At 43.0% G+C, this 17,652-nt stretch overlaps 1 protein-coding gene across 1 annotated transcript in view; it reads right to left on the bottom strand.

The window, feature by feature from the left end:
* Positions 1-17,652, bottom strand: part of atp1a2a (ATPase Na+/K+ transporting subunit alpha 2a) — a 39,209-nt gene that overhangs the window by 1,357 nt on the left and 20,200 nt on the right. The window contains exons 12-23 of the mRNA XM_030115646.1: positions 17,071-17,150; positions 15,866-15,975; positions 14,255-14,430; positions 10,251-10,387; positions 8,655-8,805; positions 7,816-7,984; positions 6,219-6,373; positions 3,189-3,312; positions 1,539-1,684; positions 1,324-1,454; positions 1,142-1,243; positions 804-895 (exon numbers count right to left, since the gene is read on the bottom strand). Of these exons, the coding sequence (XP_029971506.1) occupies positions 804-895; positions 1,142-1,243; positions 1,324-1,454; positions 1,539-1,684; positions 3,189-3,312; positions 6,219-6,373; positions 7,816-7,984; positions 8,655-8,805; positions 10,251-10,387; positions 14,255-14,430; positions 15,866-15,975; positions 17,071-17,150 (1,573 nt within the window). The remainder of the gene's footprint in view (positions 1-803; positions 896-1,141; positions 1,244-1,323; positions 1,455-1,538; positions 1,685-3,188; positions 3,313-6,218; positions 6,374-7,815; positions 7,985-8,654; positions 8,806-10,250; positions 10,388-14,254; positions 14,431-15,865; positions 15,976-17,070; positions 17,151-17,652) is intronic.

Below are 17,652 nucleotides of genomic sequence, written 5' to 3' on the forward strand. Positions count from 1 at the left end.
AAAGCAATTCTTCAGCAACATGCCAGGCAGAACTGCGCTTGCACGGTAGCCTGTCAAAAATCAAACCTGGACGACAAACAGTAATCAGCCAAGTGTTGTGGAGGCTGGAGGATTGTTCAGCAATTTAAGTGCCGTGCGTTTTGTTTCCTGGCTGATCGTTTTTTCCGCTGCAGAGCAGCAAGAAAAGGCCTGAAATCTCTTCTTTTGTTAAATCTCAGGTTAACAGTGATTCTGAAACGGAAAATTATTACAATTCTTCTTCCACAATGCATGTCAGAATATCAATGACGATATTAAAATGTGCCAGAACAACAAGGTGGTTGGAAAAAAAAAAAAAAAAAAAGCTTTGTGTCGTTTATGCCTGCTACAAAATGGAGCGATTTTAATGAGACAGCTGCCAAACGTGTCGAAAACGCTGCTTTGAAAGCAATGTTTTAAACATTACACAAGAATTAAAGGTTTGCAATAATTATCCGTAATTGCGACCTACGCTGTTGTGTAAAAGTGGTACCTAGTCTTTACTTCTTGATCGCAGTTCACAACATTTCAGGTTTTGTTTTGTTATTTTCGAACTCATAAAGTTGTGCGATTGGAGTTGAGGCCGAACTCTGGCACGTCGGCATCTGTCAGCCGCCCGCTGGGACGCTTCAGGTCCGATCGTCAGACCAGGCTGACAGAGGCACACAATTCCGGGGTGCCAAATCCTGCAATGCACCATCGTTTGGCAACATTTCCTCTGGCTTAATAACACTTGAACACCCTGGAAACCTTTTTAATCTGGGTTGCTCCTAATAAGCACCTACCTCCCGGGGTCCTGCGCAGAATGAATTTCCGGACCTCATCATAGACGAAGATGAGCAGACTGTACGGGAAGGCACAGAACCACCACCAGATCCTGCGAGGAAGAGGAGGAGAGAAAGAGTAAGACAAGGAGGGGATGGACTGAGCCGCAGCGAGTCGCAGGCAGAGTGCAAATTGTTAAATTCATTGCAGTCATTTTTGAATATTAAGGATAACAATGCGCTGTTTAAAGAGATCACAGACTTCATTTACAGGCAGGAGTGACAGGCTAATGGCAGTCTATTAGGTCTTTAAGAGGTTATTTTTCGGTTGAGTGGAGATATGCTTATACGGCGCGTACTTCAGGGGGTACATGCGCAATGCGACGTCCATTCCAGGGCAGTAGGAGAGGAAGGCGGCCAAGGCGGTCTCAACAAACAGGCCGAAGATCAGGATCCGGTTCCTGGCGAGCAGAAACACAAGATATTGAAGTTGTGCGTTCAGCGGCAATGCCTCCTTCATCGTGTTTAAGCTTTCACTCACTTCATGCCCTGCTGGAAGAGCGAGTTCCTCCTGGTCTTACAGATGATGAGATCGGCCCACTGGACGACCACGATGCTGGCGAAGAAGGCCGTGTGGCAGGTGAATTCGACAATCTTCCTCTGTTCGTAGGTCTGCCGGGTTCAAACACACATTGTCTGCTTTTTAGACGAGCAGAAAAAAAAACACCCCAGCATGCATCTGTCCCGGCTCCTTACCCACTGCTGCCCGTAGCTGTCCAGCACGTCGTTGACTTCACGGTCGTCCCAGCTGACGCGGATTCCCACCAGGTCTCTGGGTAGGAAGCCGTTCTCGGCCAAAATGACAAAGTAGGTGAAAAAGCCTCCCAGAGCCTGGATCATACCTGGTTTAGACAAAACACAGAGCCTTTAATAGCTTAGTTTTCATGAATTCCATTATTTTCTATGTCAAGGCTCTACTTTTCGAGCAATTTATATCTGTAATTTATCTTCAGATGTGCCTGAAAGTGCTCTGCAATTTAGAATGAATTGAGGAAATAAAGACCAAACTAATATGATTTATTTTACCCACAAACTCTAATTCTATTCTATTTTAATGTCTTCACACAATTTTGTATAACTTCAACTGCTGTGAGGTCTTTTTGCATTCAGTTAACAAACGACACACCTGTAGTTCTTCAAAATCACTTCTCCTCCAACAGATGTGTGAAGATATCTCAGAAACATAAAACCAAGTCTCGTGTTCGCTTGAGATCTCCAATCCCAAGGCTGCTTGTTAACGTTGAGATCTTAATCGTGTCTCGCAGTTCTGTAAACTGGATGCTGTTTCTAAACAATTTCACACATTAGTATGGAGAATTTGGATAAACAGCAGGGATTACACCTAAACCTCACAGACAGATGGGCTTATATATGAAGAAAGTGCATATTCTGACTGAAAATGCGTCAGTTTTCTACTCCATATTCTTGGAGCACAGCGGCGCTGATTATATCCTCTCAGTGCGGTATGTAAATAACTTTAGGCAGCCGATGGGGAATTTTAAAGTCATCTGGGATCGGCCGTGACACTGAGTTGGATAAAAGATGGATGGACGGATACACTAAACCTCTTTACTCACATAACAAGGATTGAGAAAATGGTTATAAATCACTGCTTTACGATGCTGCGGAATGGAAACTGGTTAAGGTTGATGCCGGAGCTGGTTGCGTCTGTTTTGTCTTTCTCTTCTTCTACATGTGTAGCTGTTGATTTCAGTGTCACCATGGATCACATCATCAGGTAAACATTCACTGTGCTTCAGGACTCGAGGCTGTAACGTCACCGCGGTGGTTTGCGAATGTGATTTGTGGTGTAGCGCCGGTCTCCGTGGACTTATGGGGGCTGGTGTGTGTCGCCTGCTGTTTTCAGCGTGCTCGGTTTAAATTGTGTGTCATCCAATGACACCCTGTCACATTTTGGCCTATTTTACAGCCTATCTGAATTTGGGCCAGCCGTTGCTTTTTCACTCTTCCCACATCATATGAAACCATAGATAAAGAAGCATGCATTCAAAGTGAAGCTCCAGCCACTGCAGCATGACCGGGATTAGGCGGAAAACAGATGCACACTTCACTTTCAGCCCATAGCGGGAAAAAAATAAATAAATAAAATAAAAAAATCAACTAACCTTAACAAACTTCGTGTCTGGCTGTATTGTCCTTCATTGTATGCACTTAAACATTTACAAAGGCAGTAAGAGACGCCAGATATCGTGATGGATGTCATGATTTGATGTTTTTATGTGTGGGATGTTTATTATCACTATATCTTGACTAGAGGAGGCCTGTCACAGTGATTCAGGTTTAAGAGCCGTGCTGCAGAGGGTTTATGTGGCTCGAGAGGCGAACCTATCTGTCCGTATGCCATGCTGATGAGGCGCTCATTGACCAGCTTGTCGGTTTTGGGGTTTCTCGGCTGCCGCTTCATGATGTCGCTCTCCGCCGTCTCGTACGCCAGGGAGATGGCCGGGACCTGGAGGGATGGGGAGGGAGGCACAGGACAGGAAGAGCTCGGTTTAAGTGCCCCGCAACAATAAATGTGCGGGAATTTGTCTTTGTGGCGTCGTTACAAAGCCAGGGAGACGGCGCCAGACAACGGGGGTAGACGAGACAGATCACGATTAACATAATCATTCAATCACCACGAGGAGGGAGAAAAAAGGCAGAAAAAAGGGCAAAGGAGACAAGGGGGGGAAAAAAGAAGCGATGACAGTGACAGAGGAGGAGGCGGAGAGAGGAGACAAGAGAAGAGAGAGCTGCAGTGGATTTCAAGACATTCATAAAAGAGGAGGCTAGAAAAGGTCCCTGTAATAAAGATCGTATATTGGCTGGTTTTAGCAGGTAAGCAATAGAGCAATATGTGTGACTTAGGGAAGGGAATCTGTGAGACTTAGGTGGGATTGGAGGTGGGGACTCGGCTCAGTGTGAATCTCAGCCCAGACTGTGGCGTACAAATCCAGTTTGTTTTGGTGTTATACTCCCCTGACCCACAGCAAAGGAAATGATGAGGAGGAAGAGAAGGAGCAGGGTTGTGAAAAGCAGTATGTGTGGAACAGATTTTCTTCCTTTTTTTTTTTTTTTTTTTTTTTTTCAAACACTCCTGAATGTATGTGCAGCGGCGTGCGCCGTCCAGATCTCTGTCTCGGAGCATTGGTAAGTGTGCCACATCCAGCTTTGATAAACATCTTTTGCAGCCATCTTTTTCCACATGGCAGGGCCTGCTAAAAATAATCATAGCACACTCCAAGTGCCGGTTGTCACTGCTAAATCTCAGCAGAGCCCTCAAGCCTGCAGCCTGGAGTTGAACTAAGCTGTTAACAAGCTGTTAACAGCTCCACCAGCAGACACGGGAGTTTGGTAATTTTACTTGTGTACAGTACTTATAAACACTTTTTTTTTTCAGGTACTTTTCTTTGTTAATGAATATTCAAATTTCTCTTTCATTTTAGGGTCCCTTCTCTTCAAAGATAACATGCAGCTGTTCACTCCAGCAGACATGCAGACATGTTGCTTTGAAGAGGAGGGTTTTTATATGCAAAACAAGCACTGGAATTAGGCGCTTTTAACATTCAATCAGGGTGTCTTTAAAAAGAATTCTGACCAGTAAAGTTTGCACTGCGCCTGTGATCTCAGACAGATGAGTAAATATTTGTCAGCATGAACAAATCTGGAAAACCAAAGAGGTTCGTTTTTTTGTTGTTGTTGCTGTTGTCGGATGTCGTCTGGGTATAATAAGTGGAAGTGCTTTATTAATGTGTGCAAGCAGCTTCTCTTTATCTGTAACCTGTGGGGACTAAAACTGCTCTCTGGCAGCCGCATGCGAAGCAATAGAAAACCTCTACCTTTCTGGCTGGATGTATAAGAACCGGTTTGAGATGCACACTAATGTTTGGCAGCCGGGAGGAGGGAAAATTAAAGTTAAAGTAATGAACACAATTGAAGCAGTCCTGAATATTTTCATTCTGTGATTCCTTTCTTTTGTGATGATGGATTACGCCCCTCAGGCGAGCGGCGTGCCAGCAACTCTTTTTTGTTGCTGCTAGGAAATACAAAGGCGAGACTGGCATCAGGAAATGGCAGAGCTGTGAAATGTAAATCTGTATGTGAGTGTCACCCGGTCTTTGTTCTGCTTGAATAAATGGACGTCGGCGGTGAGCCAAAAGCAAATTTCTCCCGCCGACAGAAAGAACAAATTAAACCAAACATTTGTTCCTTTTACCTTAAGGCACTCATTTCTGACACCAGCATTAACATCATTTGCGATTAATGTCACCCTTAGCTCGCTTGTAGCTGTGAACCATGCTAATGATTAGCAACCCTTCACTGAGAAGATCTGCTAAAATTAGCCTCACTAACAGCATATTTGCACAAGATGAAAACTCCACCGTGAAACTTTCTGACAGGTATGAAACATTTTGTTCTGCTTTTGAGCTGTAAGAAAATGAGAGAGATCTAAAGATGCAAATGAAAAACACAGCAGCATATGACGAATAATCTAAATTTGATTGGAACACAGTGTCAGATCGATCATTTGAAAAACCTGTCCAGCTTTTTCTGAATTTCTCTCTATTTATTGTAAAAACGTTTTGCCTAGAGGAGGCCTGTTCCGGGTATGATTGACATATTTAGTGGTCAATGCTGAGTGTGTGTTACACACGCCTGCCTGTCAAAGATTGGAGCTACTGGGTGTCAAACACATTTCAATTCAGAGGCCACACGCGGCCCCATTTCATCTTGAGTGGGTCTGACTGCGAAAAAAGAGCCACAATAACCTTTAATGTTAAAATTTGAAGTCTTTCTTTCTTGTGGCGCAGAGCGTACGTGATGAAAATCCAAACAATTACTACTGAAAATGACTACAATCCTAACAATGAAGCCCATTTAAATTATACTTTCCAGTGCAAAAGACGCTGAAATGTCCAAAAAAAACTTGCATTATGCAAGCTTAGGTCTCAGTGTCTGCCACTTTGTTTAAAATCAATGATCTCCTTGAAATTTTGTATCATTTGCTTGGTAGTTTAGCAGGCCAGACTGGAACCTCTCGAGGGCTGATTTTGGCCCGTGGGCCTTATGTTTGACACCCCTGCGCTCAAGCCTCAGCTGGGTTTGCTGTGGGGTGAGCATGTCTCCTGACAGCGGAGCTGGGAAACAGGGCGAGTCATCAGACTTCTGGCACCACGTCACTGGATTAAAGACGGAGGGAATTCGATGTGAAAGTACACCATTAGCTAAAATTGTGACAATCATTTGACACATATCAAGAACTAAACGAGCCCGCAGACATGTGATAAAAGCTGGTGGTAGTGGAACAACATTTCATGGGTTTTGAAAGCTGCTGATGAGATTTTCCACATGTCCCCCCCCCCCCCCACTGCTCACCATGTCGGTGCCCAGGTCGATGCAGAGGATGGTGACCGTTCCCAGAGGAAGAGGCACATTGCCGATGATGAAGAAGAGGAAGGGCGAGATCTCTGGGATGTTGCTGGTCAACGTGTACGCGATGGACTTCTTCAGGTTGTCGAAGATGAGGCGACCTATAATGAAAAATAAAACATGTGTGTGAATTACACATGTTGATATTTACTTATTAATAAAATGAATGTCGGTGAACCTCATTAGACGGATCATTTTCTCGGTGTATTATATAGCTTAAATCTTGTCTCAGTCTGCTTTTATATGGGCTGTCAAGGTTGAATGAATTTTACAGACTCACTGAGCTCAGGAGTGATTAAAAGTGACTGCTTCATCAGCATATCTACATTACAAATGCTTTTTTTTTTTTTTTTTTTTTTTCCGGGCCCACATTAGCCACCCTAGTTAAATTAAAGAAGAGTCTCCTGAGGCGAGTCTCAAATCTGTCACAGCGGCTCTTGAAGTCAAGTCCTTGAGGGCAAAGCTTTTTGAAATCACCAGCCTTGTGTAAGATTCTTAGACAAGACAGCATTCTTACCGATTCTTCTCAAAGCTCAAATGGAGTTTGTCGGCGTTTTGTCTGTCTACTGCCTGCCGAGAGCTTTACTTGTGCTGTTTTCTTTACAGTTTCAACAAAAATTACAACAATCTCAACATGAAGTCAATTTTTATGAAACCTTCTGGTGAAAAAATACCCTTTATAGGACAGTCACTGAGCATCCTTTACTGAATCATGGAGATTTTTACAGTATTTCAAGAGAATCTTTACAAGAAAGCCTGTGAAAGTACAAAATGAAAATATTCTGCCATTTGATCATGTAAAAATGACTAAAATTGCACTTTTTCACTCTTCATAGATGTAAAATGTGTCTAAACAGGTTCTGTTTCTCACTAGAGCATCTTAAATAGCATCACTCATTCAGCATTGCGGTCCCATCGTGCAGTGTTATTGAACAAGTCCTGAATGGATTGTCACTTGTGTAACAGAGTCAAAAAGCATCCGTTTTATATCCATAAAAGAAAAGTCTGAAGCAGAAGTGTCATGTTTCGTCACCGTTCACACAAATTCTAAAATTCCTACGCAGGTAGCATCGATTTCAACTCCTTGCACAAGCATTTCTTCATGTCTTCTGTTATTTTCATTAAGTCACCACTGTGTGAAGAAATGGGGAGAAATCACGAACTTATCAAACACCGCGTCCGATAAAGAGTTAAGATATCGGCAAGCCGGATCACGAAGGACTCAAATCATGATTAGTTGATGTCAGAAGAACTGAGATCTGATTTTTGATCCATGTCTACAAATCCTGCATGAAATCGTGCAGAGAGCTCTGCTCATGAAAAAGTAAATGTTTAAGGTATTCATACAAAAATAATCTCCCGTCTCTGGTGCTGCATGATAGAGGAGCTGTCTGGGAGAGACTTTAAATTTTTAACTTCATTGTCCCTTCGTTTCTTGGCTTCACGTTTCTTTTCTCTTTTTTTTTTTTTTTTATTGCTCCGTTCTGTCACTGTCAGCTCCCGCCACACACACACACACACACACACACACACACATTCTCACCCTCCTCCACTCCGGTGACGATGGAGGCGAAGTTGTCGTCCAGCAGGATCATGTCGGCAGCCTGCTTGGACACGTCGGACCCGGCGATCCCCATCGCCACGCCGATGTCGGCCTTCTTCAGCGCCGGGGAGTCGTTCACGCCGTCACCCGTCACGGCCACGATCGCCCCCTACGCCCACCGGAACCCCGCGCACAAAAAAAGTGTCAAGAGGAGAGAGATAAGTATCGTGATTTAAGCCGCTCTCCCTCCGCCGCCCCGCTCCTTCCCTTTCTGTCTTAATAATGTCTTTTCAAAGCAGCTCTGGGGAGATTAAATGAAAAATGGAATTGAGTTGCAATCACTCAGTCACACGGAGGGAGAGTAAAGTGAGTCGGGGTGAATTGTAGCATGACCTCAATATATAGGGACGTGTGCAAGTACACACACACGTCTAATTCCGGCATTTCGCACATAAACGCGTTTTCTTCAAGGCACATATGTGGGATTTACTACATGACTTTAACAGGAAGTTACAGGCGTTGCATTAAATTCATGTCCGCTTTTGTAAAACTGGCCCCTGAAGTGGGTGAATGCTCACATAAATGCACGTTCACACACACAAAACCCTGTATTCATCCACTGAAGCACACACACACACACACACACACACACAGAAAACTGCATTCATCCAGAAATGGCACACACTCTTTCTCATGAACACACCTGTATTCAACCACTGCAGTTCAGCTGTGCGCTCTTGAAAAAGGCCCAATCATACAAAAAATGCACACTCTGACACTGACACACACACACACACACACACACACACACACACACACACACACTTGTGACCATTGACCTGTCTCTGGCAGCCCTCCACTATGATGAGCTTCTGCTGAGGGGAAGTGCGAGCGAACACGATTTCCGTGTGGTTTCTCAGCAGGTCGTCCAGATACTCCGAGCTCATGTCTTTTAGGTCTGAACCGTGCACGACGCAAGCTTTGGCATCCCTGAAAACAACACAAAAACACAAACACACACACACACACACACACACACACACAGAAACACAGTAAGAAGTCAGCGACGGCAGCAACAATTATGCAAAGAGAGGCAATGACATTTTGTTGTTTTTCTGCAAAAGTTTGTCTTTCTGGAGCACGCACACACACACACACACACACAGAGACACACACACAATGCTATGGCGAGAACACACCTTTTCATGCTTCGTGTCTTAAAGGGACAGTTTGACATTTGGGGGGGGAAATATGTGGGAAAATAACAGAATCAGCCGAGCAGCGACTCTAAAACTGACTCATTAACTCAGTATTTTTCACAGATTCTACAATCCACTGGCTGGCCACTTCATCAGGAGTGCCTGCCCATTTTAAAGTGATCTAATTCGACAGATCCTCCTGGATTTTCGGCATTTAAGGCATGTGAAAATGTTCATTTGAGACGACCAGGAGAATAATATTCACAACATGAATAAATCAGTCGATAAATATCGACTGGAGTGGAATTAAAATGGTCAATTATGTGTCCAAATATTGCGATTACAGCGTGTTTCTAAGATTTTGGTCCTTAACATATTCGAGAGGTGCGGAATAACGAAAGAAATGAAACATCACAATCCAAGAAAGCCTGGAGAATTAATGTTAGAGGGATTACTGCCTCTGAATGTGTCTGGTGGTGTAATGAATAGGAATTGATTATTAGACTGTATAAGTGCTCCATACAAAACGATGCTCAAATTATTAAAAATTAGAACCTGATGAGAGTTTCTACTTCAGTTGAAATGTGATAGATTTTACTCAGCTGCTCTTGTTGGCCTGTCTGTAGACAGAGTTCACGACTGACAAAAGTGGGATGTAAAACTTCACTAATTCTATCAGTATGCTGAATTTCATAACAGCAATGGCTTCCAGGATGAAGTAATGAGATTACAGTGACACTTCTTCTCTGCTAATGAGTTCATGTCTGAAATCCTGATCGCTCACAAGCAAATATTAAGTTTTACTAACATTCTGAGTTCAACTCTTCTAGCCTGTGAAGTTTCTTCATTAAAGCAGCTTTCCTCCTTCGCTTGTGATTTTCAGGTGAACCGTTGCCTCCGTCCACAGGTGCTTCACTTGTTTCTCGTGACTTCAAGTCTCCACACACAACTCGGCGCTACATTTATAGAGCGGGCGTCCTCGATTGCACTTAACTCCCGGTTAAACATGTCAACTCCTCCTTCGAACACACACATACGACCTTGCACGCGTACGCACACACACACACACACACACACACACACACACACACACACACACACACATCCCGCTGACACATCGCTGCCCACACGCTCAACTGCTCACGCAATCACACAGAAGGTTATTACAGGACGCTTCAGCACACAGCTGAGGCCTTCCTCCTTGACACACACACACACACAGACACACACACACACCTGGGGTTAACTTGGCTCAGAGGGATGTTCAGTCTTTCTGCGATGTCCTCAACCGTCTCGGTGCCCTCAGAGATGATGCCCACACCTTTAGCGATGGCCTTGGCGGTGATTGGGTGGTCCCCGGTTACCATGATAACCTGACGGCACACAGAAGGCCTCATAAATAAGAAAGCTTTACAGCGGTAAACCCCCGCTGTATTTTATCCGCGTGTCATGTGTCACAACATGCTTGAGCTACAGTACGGAACAGGCTTTCATGGCCCATAAGTCATCTGAATGTGTTGTGTAGTTACAGTGGCCCAGAATGGCGCGAGAGGGGGTGAAAGGTTCAAAACCGACAGCGGGGCTGAAAAATCTCTCCTGTTGTATTTCCCATCAGCGGAATTGTGCGGGACTCAAAAAAAAAAAAAAAGGAGAGGCGAAAAGAAAGCAACATTTTTCCACTCGCCGCCTTTACTCCGGGCTCAGATGACCGATAAAGTATTTGTTATATCTGCCCGTCGGAATAGTTAGTCAGGAAAAATTCTAAAAACACTGTATTTGAAACATTTCTCATGAAGATGCAACAGTAAATAAACACCATTAGACGGAATTTCTATATGAGAAAAATCCGTTTCAGAGTGGGAAACCTAACAGAAATAAATCTTAGCGTGATTTGCAGTAGTTGTGTGTGTAATGTGTGAGCGAGTACTGACGAGTTTAACATGCTGAGTAAACTGAAACAAAAGGAGAAAAACACAACTGTGTTTGTGCAATTATGAACAGATCTTGTCATGCATTTTCATAACTTCGCAATTCTCAGAAATACTGCGCAAGCAAAACGATCTCAAACTGTTAGACGATGGGAACTAATCAAACTGATCAGTAATGTTGTCATTTCACCAGCAGTTTAGGAGAAGCGGGAGAATTTCACTTGACTAACGGAAGGTTAGAAACGAACCACGCAGCCAGCTGCAGGTCGGATTTGCTGAACTCCTTCCATAAATCCCCAATAGGCACGGTTGTTAGTTATAGAGCGGTTTGACATGTAGAGAACAAATCTTTTTAAAATCGTGGAAAAAAAAAAAAGAAAGAAGTAAGTGACAGAATTGGACTTTACTCAAAGGCTCATTTTTCATATTACAACAGACGTGACAAAAGAACATACTGCGTAATGGATATTAATACCTTTTTTCTTCAAAGTCACGGGGTAGAAACAATCTGTTCGGGGCTGGGGAACAACTGAGGCTGCGTTTGATTTTCCCGAGCGAGGAGGAATAAAGTGAAATATAGCATTAACGTCTGAGCGGTGACTTTATGAAAACATGTTTATGCACGACGACATCGAGTCCTGAATTTGATCCACCACACATACGCGACATAATAAGTTATTTTTAATATCTGGTTGTAAAACTTCATAATAAGTATAGAAACAATATGAAGCACCTTGTTGAAAATCCTCATCACTGTTATAATCCTCAGGACTGCGTCTGCCGGCTGCATGAGGGGATATTAAAGATCAAGCAGCATATGACAGCACACCGCACTGGAACTTTAACATCCAGTAAAGATAATTAAAGAAGCAGAGCTGTGTGCATTAGTTCCCCCACCCCCCCCGACCGCCTGAGCTCAGCGAGGAGAAGATACACCACATCTCCATATAGCCGATTCCCACAATGCACCTGCTCGGGACTCAATTCCTCCACATCTCACAGCTATGAGCTGAATCCACGCATCTTTACCGAGCTAATAAAATTCATGTCGTCCACTTTAGCTTCCGTTTAGATCTGACTTGAGTTTGAATATCTATGAGAAATAATGCAGGAGGCTGCTTTTTTTTCTTCTTTTTTTTTCTCCGTGTTCTCCATAAAACCGCGGGAGCCCATCTGATGTTAAATATTTTACGCTGCTCACATCATCACTATCTAATACGGAGCCCAGTTTAATTTCTCTCAAAACCCCCATAAGGAATACATCTGTGCAAACATTAGCTGTAGGTCTGTGTATCTACTCAGCAACGTGAATAAGAAGCAACACGCTCACAGATATTCCAGCGTATCATTTCATTGGAATTAGCAATGTTTCACTCTCATCCACAGAAGATAGGAAAAGCCGATAGGATTTAGTTAAAGCTTGGAAAAGAGCTTTTTTTTTTTTTATGTATTATTTTTTATTAAATTCTGCAACCATTTCTTTACTTCCAGTGGACTCAGATTTTGTTTCTAAGCCAATTGCGCCGTGTCTCTCGACGCTGCACGATCAAGGCAAGTGTGATGACTTTTGCATGTGGAATTAAATGTGCAGAATTGCTTCCTGTATTTGTCGTCGCCCTCCTGAATGAGGACGCCTCCTTCTGCTCATTATCCATTTTTATCTCTGTTGGAAGTTGCTTAACCTTCCTGCGGCCTCGCTTATTACCTTCCCGGCAAAACATTTGCTCTGTGTGCGTTTGCAATTGATTAACGCGTAATGACAATTTGCGATAAGTCTGTTGAGTTTGCGTTGCGTAACATGGGATTCTTTTACAAATTGCATTCGGAATGTAATGAGTTCTTCTATGTCTGATCAGTCAATTTAGCGTCAGTAAATTACGCCTCAAATGCATGTTTTTGGACTGTGGGAGGAAATCAGAGCACCTGCACGAGAAGCAAACACACATAAGACGTGGAATCAAACCACAGTGCAAACACTACTTTGTGGAATGCCTGAGGACACATTTAATTGTGAAGCGTTCGATGTTACTTCAGCTTCTCTGTGGCGGCTCTGAAACTACATTTGAATGACAGTTATCTTTATTTTTACTTTTTTGCTGAGCAGACATTTCTTTAAAGGAACTCTTTAAGTTGCTGTTTGACACATAAAAGAAAGGAAATTTTTGAGTATTTTTTTTAATAATAATAATAAAAAAAACAGCTTGAAACATCCTACTGTGTCACCTACTCGGCACTTTGTCTCTGCAGGTTATTAATGCTGCGTTTCTGCAGCCATCGTGGATAAATCCCAAAATAACAAGAGTCTCTCAGAGGAAAATAGTTTATTACATTTTGCTTTTCCCGCGCTGCCCGACCTGTCGGTTCTTCTGGTATTAAACTGGACTATTTAATTCACTGACCACTTTTTATTTTCATTACCATCATTTCAACACCGATAGCTCTACTTTTCTCCTCATTTCTTTATTTCAACTGACTTTTTTTTGGACTCCTCTACCATTTATAGTGACAGTAGCCGGCAGTAATAATCCTCCATACAAATATATAGAACAAGTCAAAGCTGCTCTTATTACAGCAGTCATAGTTGTATTACAATGAACTTCGATCTGTCACTGCTGATGATTAAATTGTTGAATCCATGCCGACAGAAAACAGTATAAACAACGTCTCATGCCTTAAAAAAGTGTTGTGCATCAGCTAAATTTCCTTTTAAGTTAGCTAAATTTGTATTTAAGCACACTTTGGAACTTGTACTAAAAGTCTGTATATGTATTTTTTTCCCACAAGTATGTGTTCATCAATATCACATCGCCTCCAGACATTGAAACGCTGACCAAAGCCAGGCTGAGCCGCTGCTGCTGAGTGTCTAACGGCTCTGCGAAGCCGCTGAAGCAGTGAAAACGCGCCATATAAGTCAAGTACATTCGCCACTGGAAGTCCATTTACTTCTCCTTATGTAAAGAAGCGGAGTCCCTCTGCCGCCTCTGATAGGCAGCGAGACCGAACGCAGGAGGAACACTGTACATCGCCACCATCACCATCACGTTCTGCCTCCTCAGCCGTCCTTGTTTCAGGAGTGCTCGGATTAAATATGCTCTCAGCAGCTTCCCACGTGAAAATAAACATCACTTATCGATGGGGAACCGTCTAGCGTTCGCTGGAGAAGGCTTCAGCCGCCATTTGGACTTCATTCTGTGATTTGAAAAGACATTTCACATGCAAATCTCTTCCCTTAAAAGCTCAATAAAACGAAGCCCCGGGAAGAGGGCTTTTTTCAGCAACTACAACGAATGTTGAATCTGTGGAACCAATTACCTTGATGCCAGCTGAGCGGCATTTACCCACTGCGTCAGGCACAGCGGCACGTGGCGGATCAATCATGGAGATGAGACCCAGGAAGCAGAGCTGCTCGGTGGGGAAGTTCATGTCGTCGCAGTCGAAGGTGAATCCTCGGGGGAACTGGGATGAAGACATGTTCAAGTGGCAGAAACCTGCAACAGGCCGGGGATCAGTCAGGCGATCTGTCATAACTGATTGAAATTACAGCTTGAAGTGTGGCGCTGATGCAGGAAGTGGCTCAAAAACCTGTCGCTGAAATCTTTCACTGTCCTCAAATTTCCTCGTTCCAGGAATTAAGTCAAAAGTAATCGATGAAGTATCAGCGTCAAATGTTACTATTTATCATGAAATACGACATATTGAAAAGACATATGAGAGCTCTATAGAGACATTTTGATCCAAGTTGTCATTAACCTCAAACATGTAAAAGATTTTGCCTATTTCAAATAAATATAAAACCAATACGTGGGTAATTACTACAAGAATGGCTCAAATATTCTATTACACCATTAATCATTACATTATTGGCTTCATTACATTAGAGATGGTAAAATCATTACAGTGTTGGTTTTGTTTTCTGACTATACACAGTGGCAGGCCAGGCAGGCGCAGGAAGAACATGCAAACTCCACTCAGACAGGCCCGCAGGTCTAACCTGGACTCGAACCGGGGGACATTCCCAGAGTGCAGTGAGAGTCTCACCCACTGCAGCACCCCATGCAGTCGCATCACGATCGAAAAAAAAAACCTGAATCCCCGCGGAGCGAAGCAAAACAAAACGGCTCAGTATGAATCTTTCTCTTTTTTTCCTTTCAGTTTCCTGTCACGACGCAGCCTACATATCATCATCATTACCCAAGGCATAAATGAGGCTTGATAATTTACATGATTTCAGGAGTTTCACTCCAAAACTGGCACGATTCCACAGTCTACTGTTGTGACACCTTCCTGAACAAAAATGATGATAGCTCATAATTATTACCGATGGCACTTTTTAGAAGACGGCAGGTAGGGCTGGTTTTTTTTCTTTCTTTCTTTTTCTTCCTTGGTTGTCAAATTGATGACATTTACAGCGCCGGGATGCAGAACACTTTAGAGACACTGAAAGCTGAACTTCTTGTAATGATTTTTTTTTTTTTTTTTTTTTAACCCAAAAAAGTGAGAGTGACGTTTTGCGAGCGGAAATGCTATTATGTCGCATTTTGTTACTTTTTGAAGCTGAATTTGACCCGATTTGAACTACGCATCCAGCCGCATCTGATAGTCCTTATTAGACTACGTAGCGAATCCACATTAAAACATAATGCCTTTTTTTTTTTTTCCCTCCTCCTCCTGTCTGATGGGTAATTTTAGCGTTGGCTGCTATCAGCTGCCTTTCTGAGCAAGACTATCATGCCAAAACCTTCCTTTTTTTTTTTTTTCTTTTTTAGGGACAGAGCTGCAATGAAAGCAGTTTTACGGGGACATTTGGGTAAAGCGCTGTGTTTACCAAAGAGATTGTAAAAAGTAAGAGCTGTGTCCAACTGCTCCTGCTTTTCCCCACATTCCCCCCAGTAGACTGATATCGGTTTGTTCAGCCAAACACACCCAGCACTCGCTCTCCCAGGCCGCCCAGGTCCATGTAGGCATTTTGGAAAGCTTCGCGCCAGTTTTCATCCAGCGGCTGCTCCTGGCCGTGGATCATAATGGTGCTGCACCTGCAAGGCATTTAATAATACATTAAGCTTTACTACGGCGTGCATTCGTGAAGCGCTTGTGTCACACGAGGAGGATAAAATATGAACTGAACAAGCAGGGATCTGTTGGGACACACCCATCCAAACCTGCACTCTGCCACAAAAAAAAAAACATCAGTTTGTGTTTGTTTACATTATTTCTACTACTTTAATAACACCCTCCATTAAGTTTCCGCTTCATTATTTCTGTACTCAACAGCGTGTCTGAAGAAACACTAATGAAGGGCTGTATAGGGGATTTGGATTAATAATTGGAACACGGGTGGTCAGCCGTACAAAGGCTGGATCAAGATTAAGAGCTTATCCTAAACTCTCCTTCTGTTAATCTGCACACAGATAAATATTTCCTACCTTTTCAAAACCCAAACCGTCTCTCAGTAATTCCCCTCGCTGTCAGACACATTAGCAGCAGCTATTTTTCAGGACCACAAAATTACATTTCTACACGAATAAATTGCTGCGAGAAATACTCTTTCAGGGAAAACAACAATCGGAGACAAATTTTGACCAAATAATCTAATTTGCTGAGAAAAATCCACTTGTAGCGATCGCAGTGTGATTAAATTTTATTATTTACCACATTTCACGATTATGTTGGTTATGCTTGCTTTAAAAAAAAAAAAAAAATGTAATCATGATTCAGCAAACTGTGTTTAAGTGGAGAAACAATCCCAGAATAGTTTGACAGCAGAATGACAAAGTGAATTCGTTGGGGTTTATTATCGCAAGCAGATGAATACAGTGATAATTTCCTGCAGCTGGTCGGTGAATGTGAGATTGTTGAGGCGTCACGTGGTCCAGCGGCGCGGCTCCCTGATGTGTTTTTAATAGTTCTCCACAACAAAGTTCATGCATTAAGCTTCACTCTGCTCTTTTTTTACTGTCACATTGATTTTGGTCTTTTTCGCCCACAATAGGAGAGAAATACACAGAGAATCGTCAACGTTTAATAAGAGGTCTTCTCTCTATGCAACGCAACAGTAAATGGAAAAATAAGTCAGATTTCTTGTATTTTCCTTCAGAGACACAAAATCAATCTGATATTGATTAACCAACCTGTCTAAGATTCTTTCTGGCGCTCCCTTCATGACCAGAATATGACCAGAGGGATTGTCCTCCACTTCATGGACGGACAGCTTGAACAAAGAAGAAGCGGCAGAGTTAGACTGGTGAGGACAGAAAACAACTCGCATGCAGCTTTGTTGACTGTTTCTTTCCTTTTTTTTTTTTTTTTTTTTTTTTCCTTTCAGTTTCAAAAACGGTTGAAGATAGAAATCCTCCTCATCAACACTCAACAATGTCCATGCTGGTGCCAGCTATCGTTTTTGAGAGTCGCTGTCATATTTCTCCGAGTGCTTCAAAATAAAACTCTTATCGAAGCCCGAGCTTGACTGAGCGCACAACAAAAAGTCGCATGTATCCCCGGCGCTGAATGAGCATCCATCCACGCGCTCGCATGTATTCCTGCGGCGCGACGCCTTACATCGCCCCTTCCCCCCCACACCTAAACATACACACACACACACACTCCCCCAGGTAATTTGTATCTGAGTCACAGCATATCTAATCTCAGAAAACCAGAGCAAAATTGCTTTTCTCCCCACCCTCCAACACCAGACGGGCCTATTTTAAGTCGGG

This window comes from Salarias fasciatus, chromosome 18 (genome assembly GCF_902148845.1).
Source record: "Salarias fasciatus chromosome 18, fSalaFa1.1, whole genome shotgun sequence".
Taxonomy (NCBI): Eukaryota; Metazoa; Chordata; class Actinopteri; order Blenniiformes; family Blenniidae; genus Salarias; species Salarias fasciatus.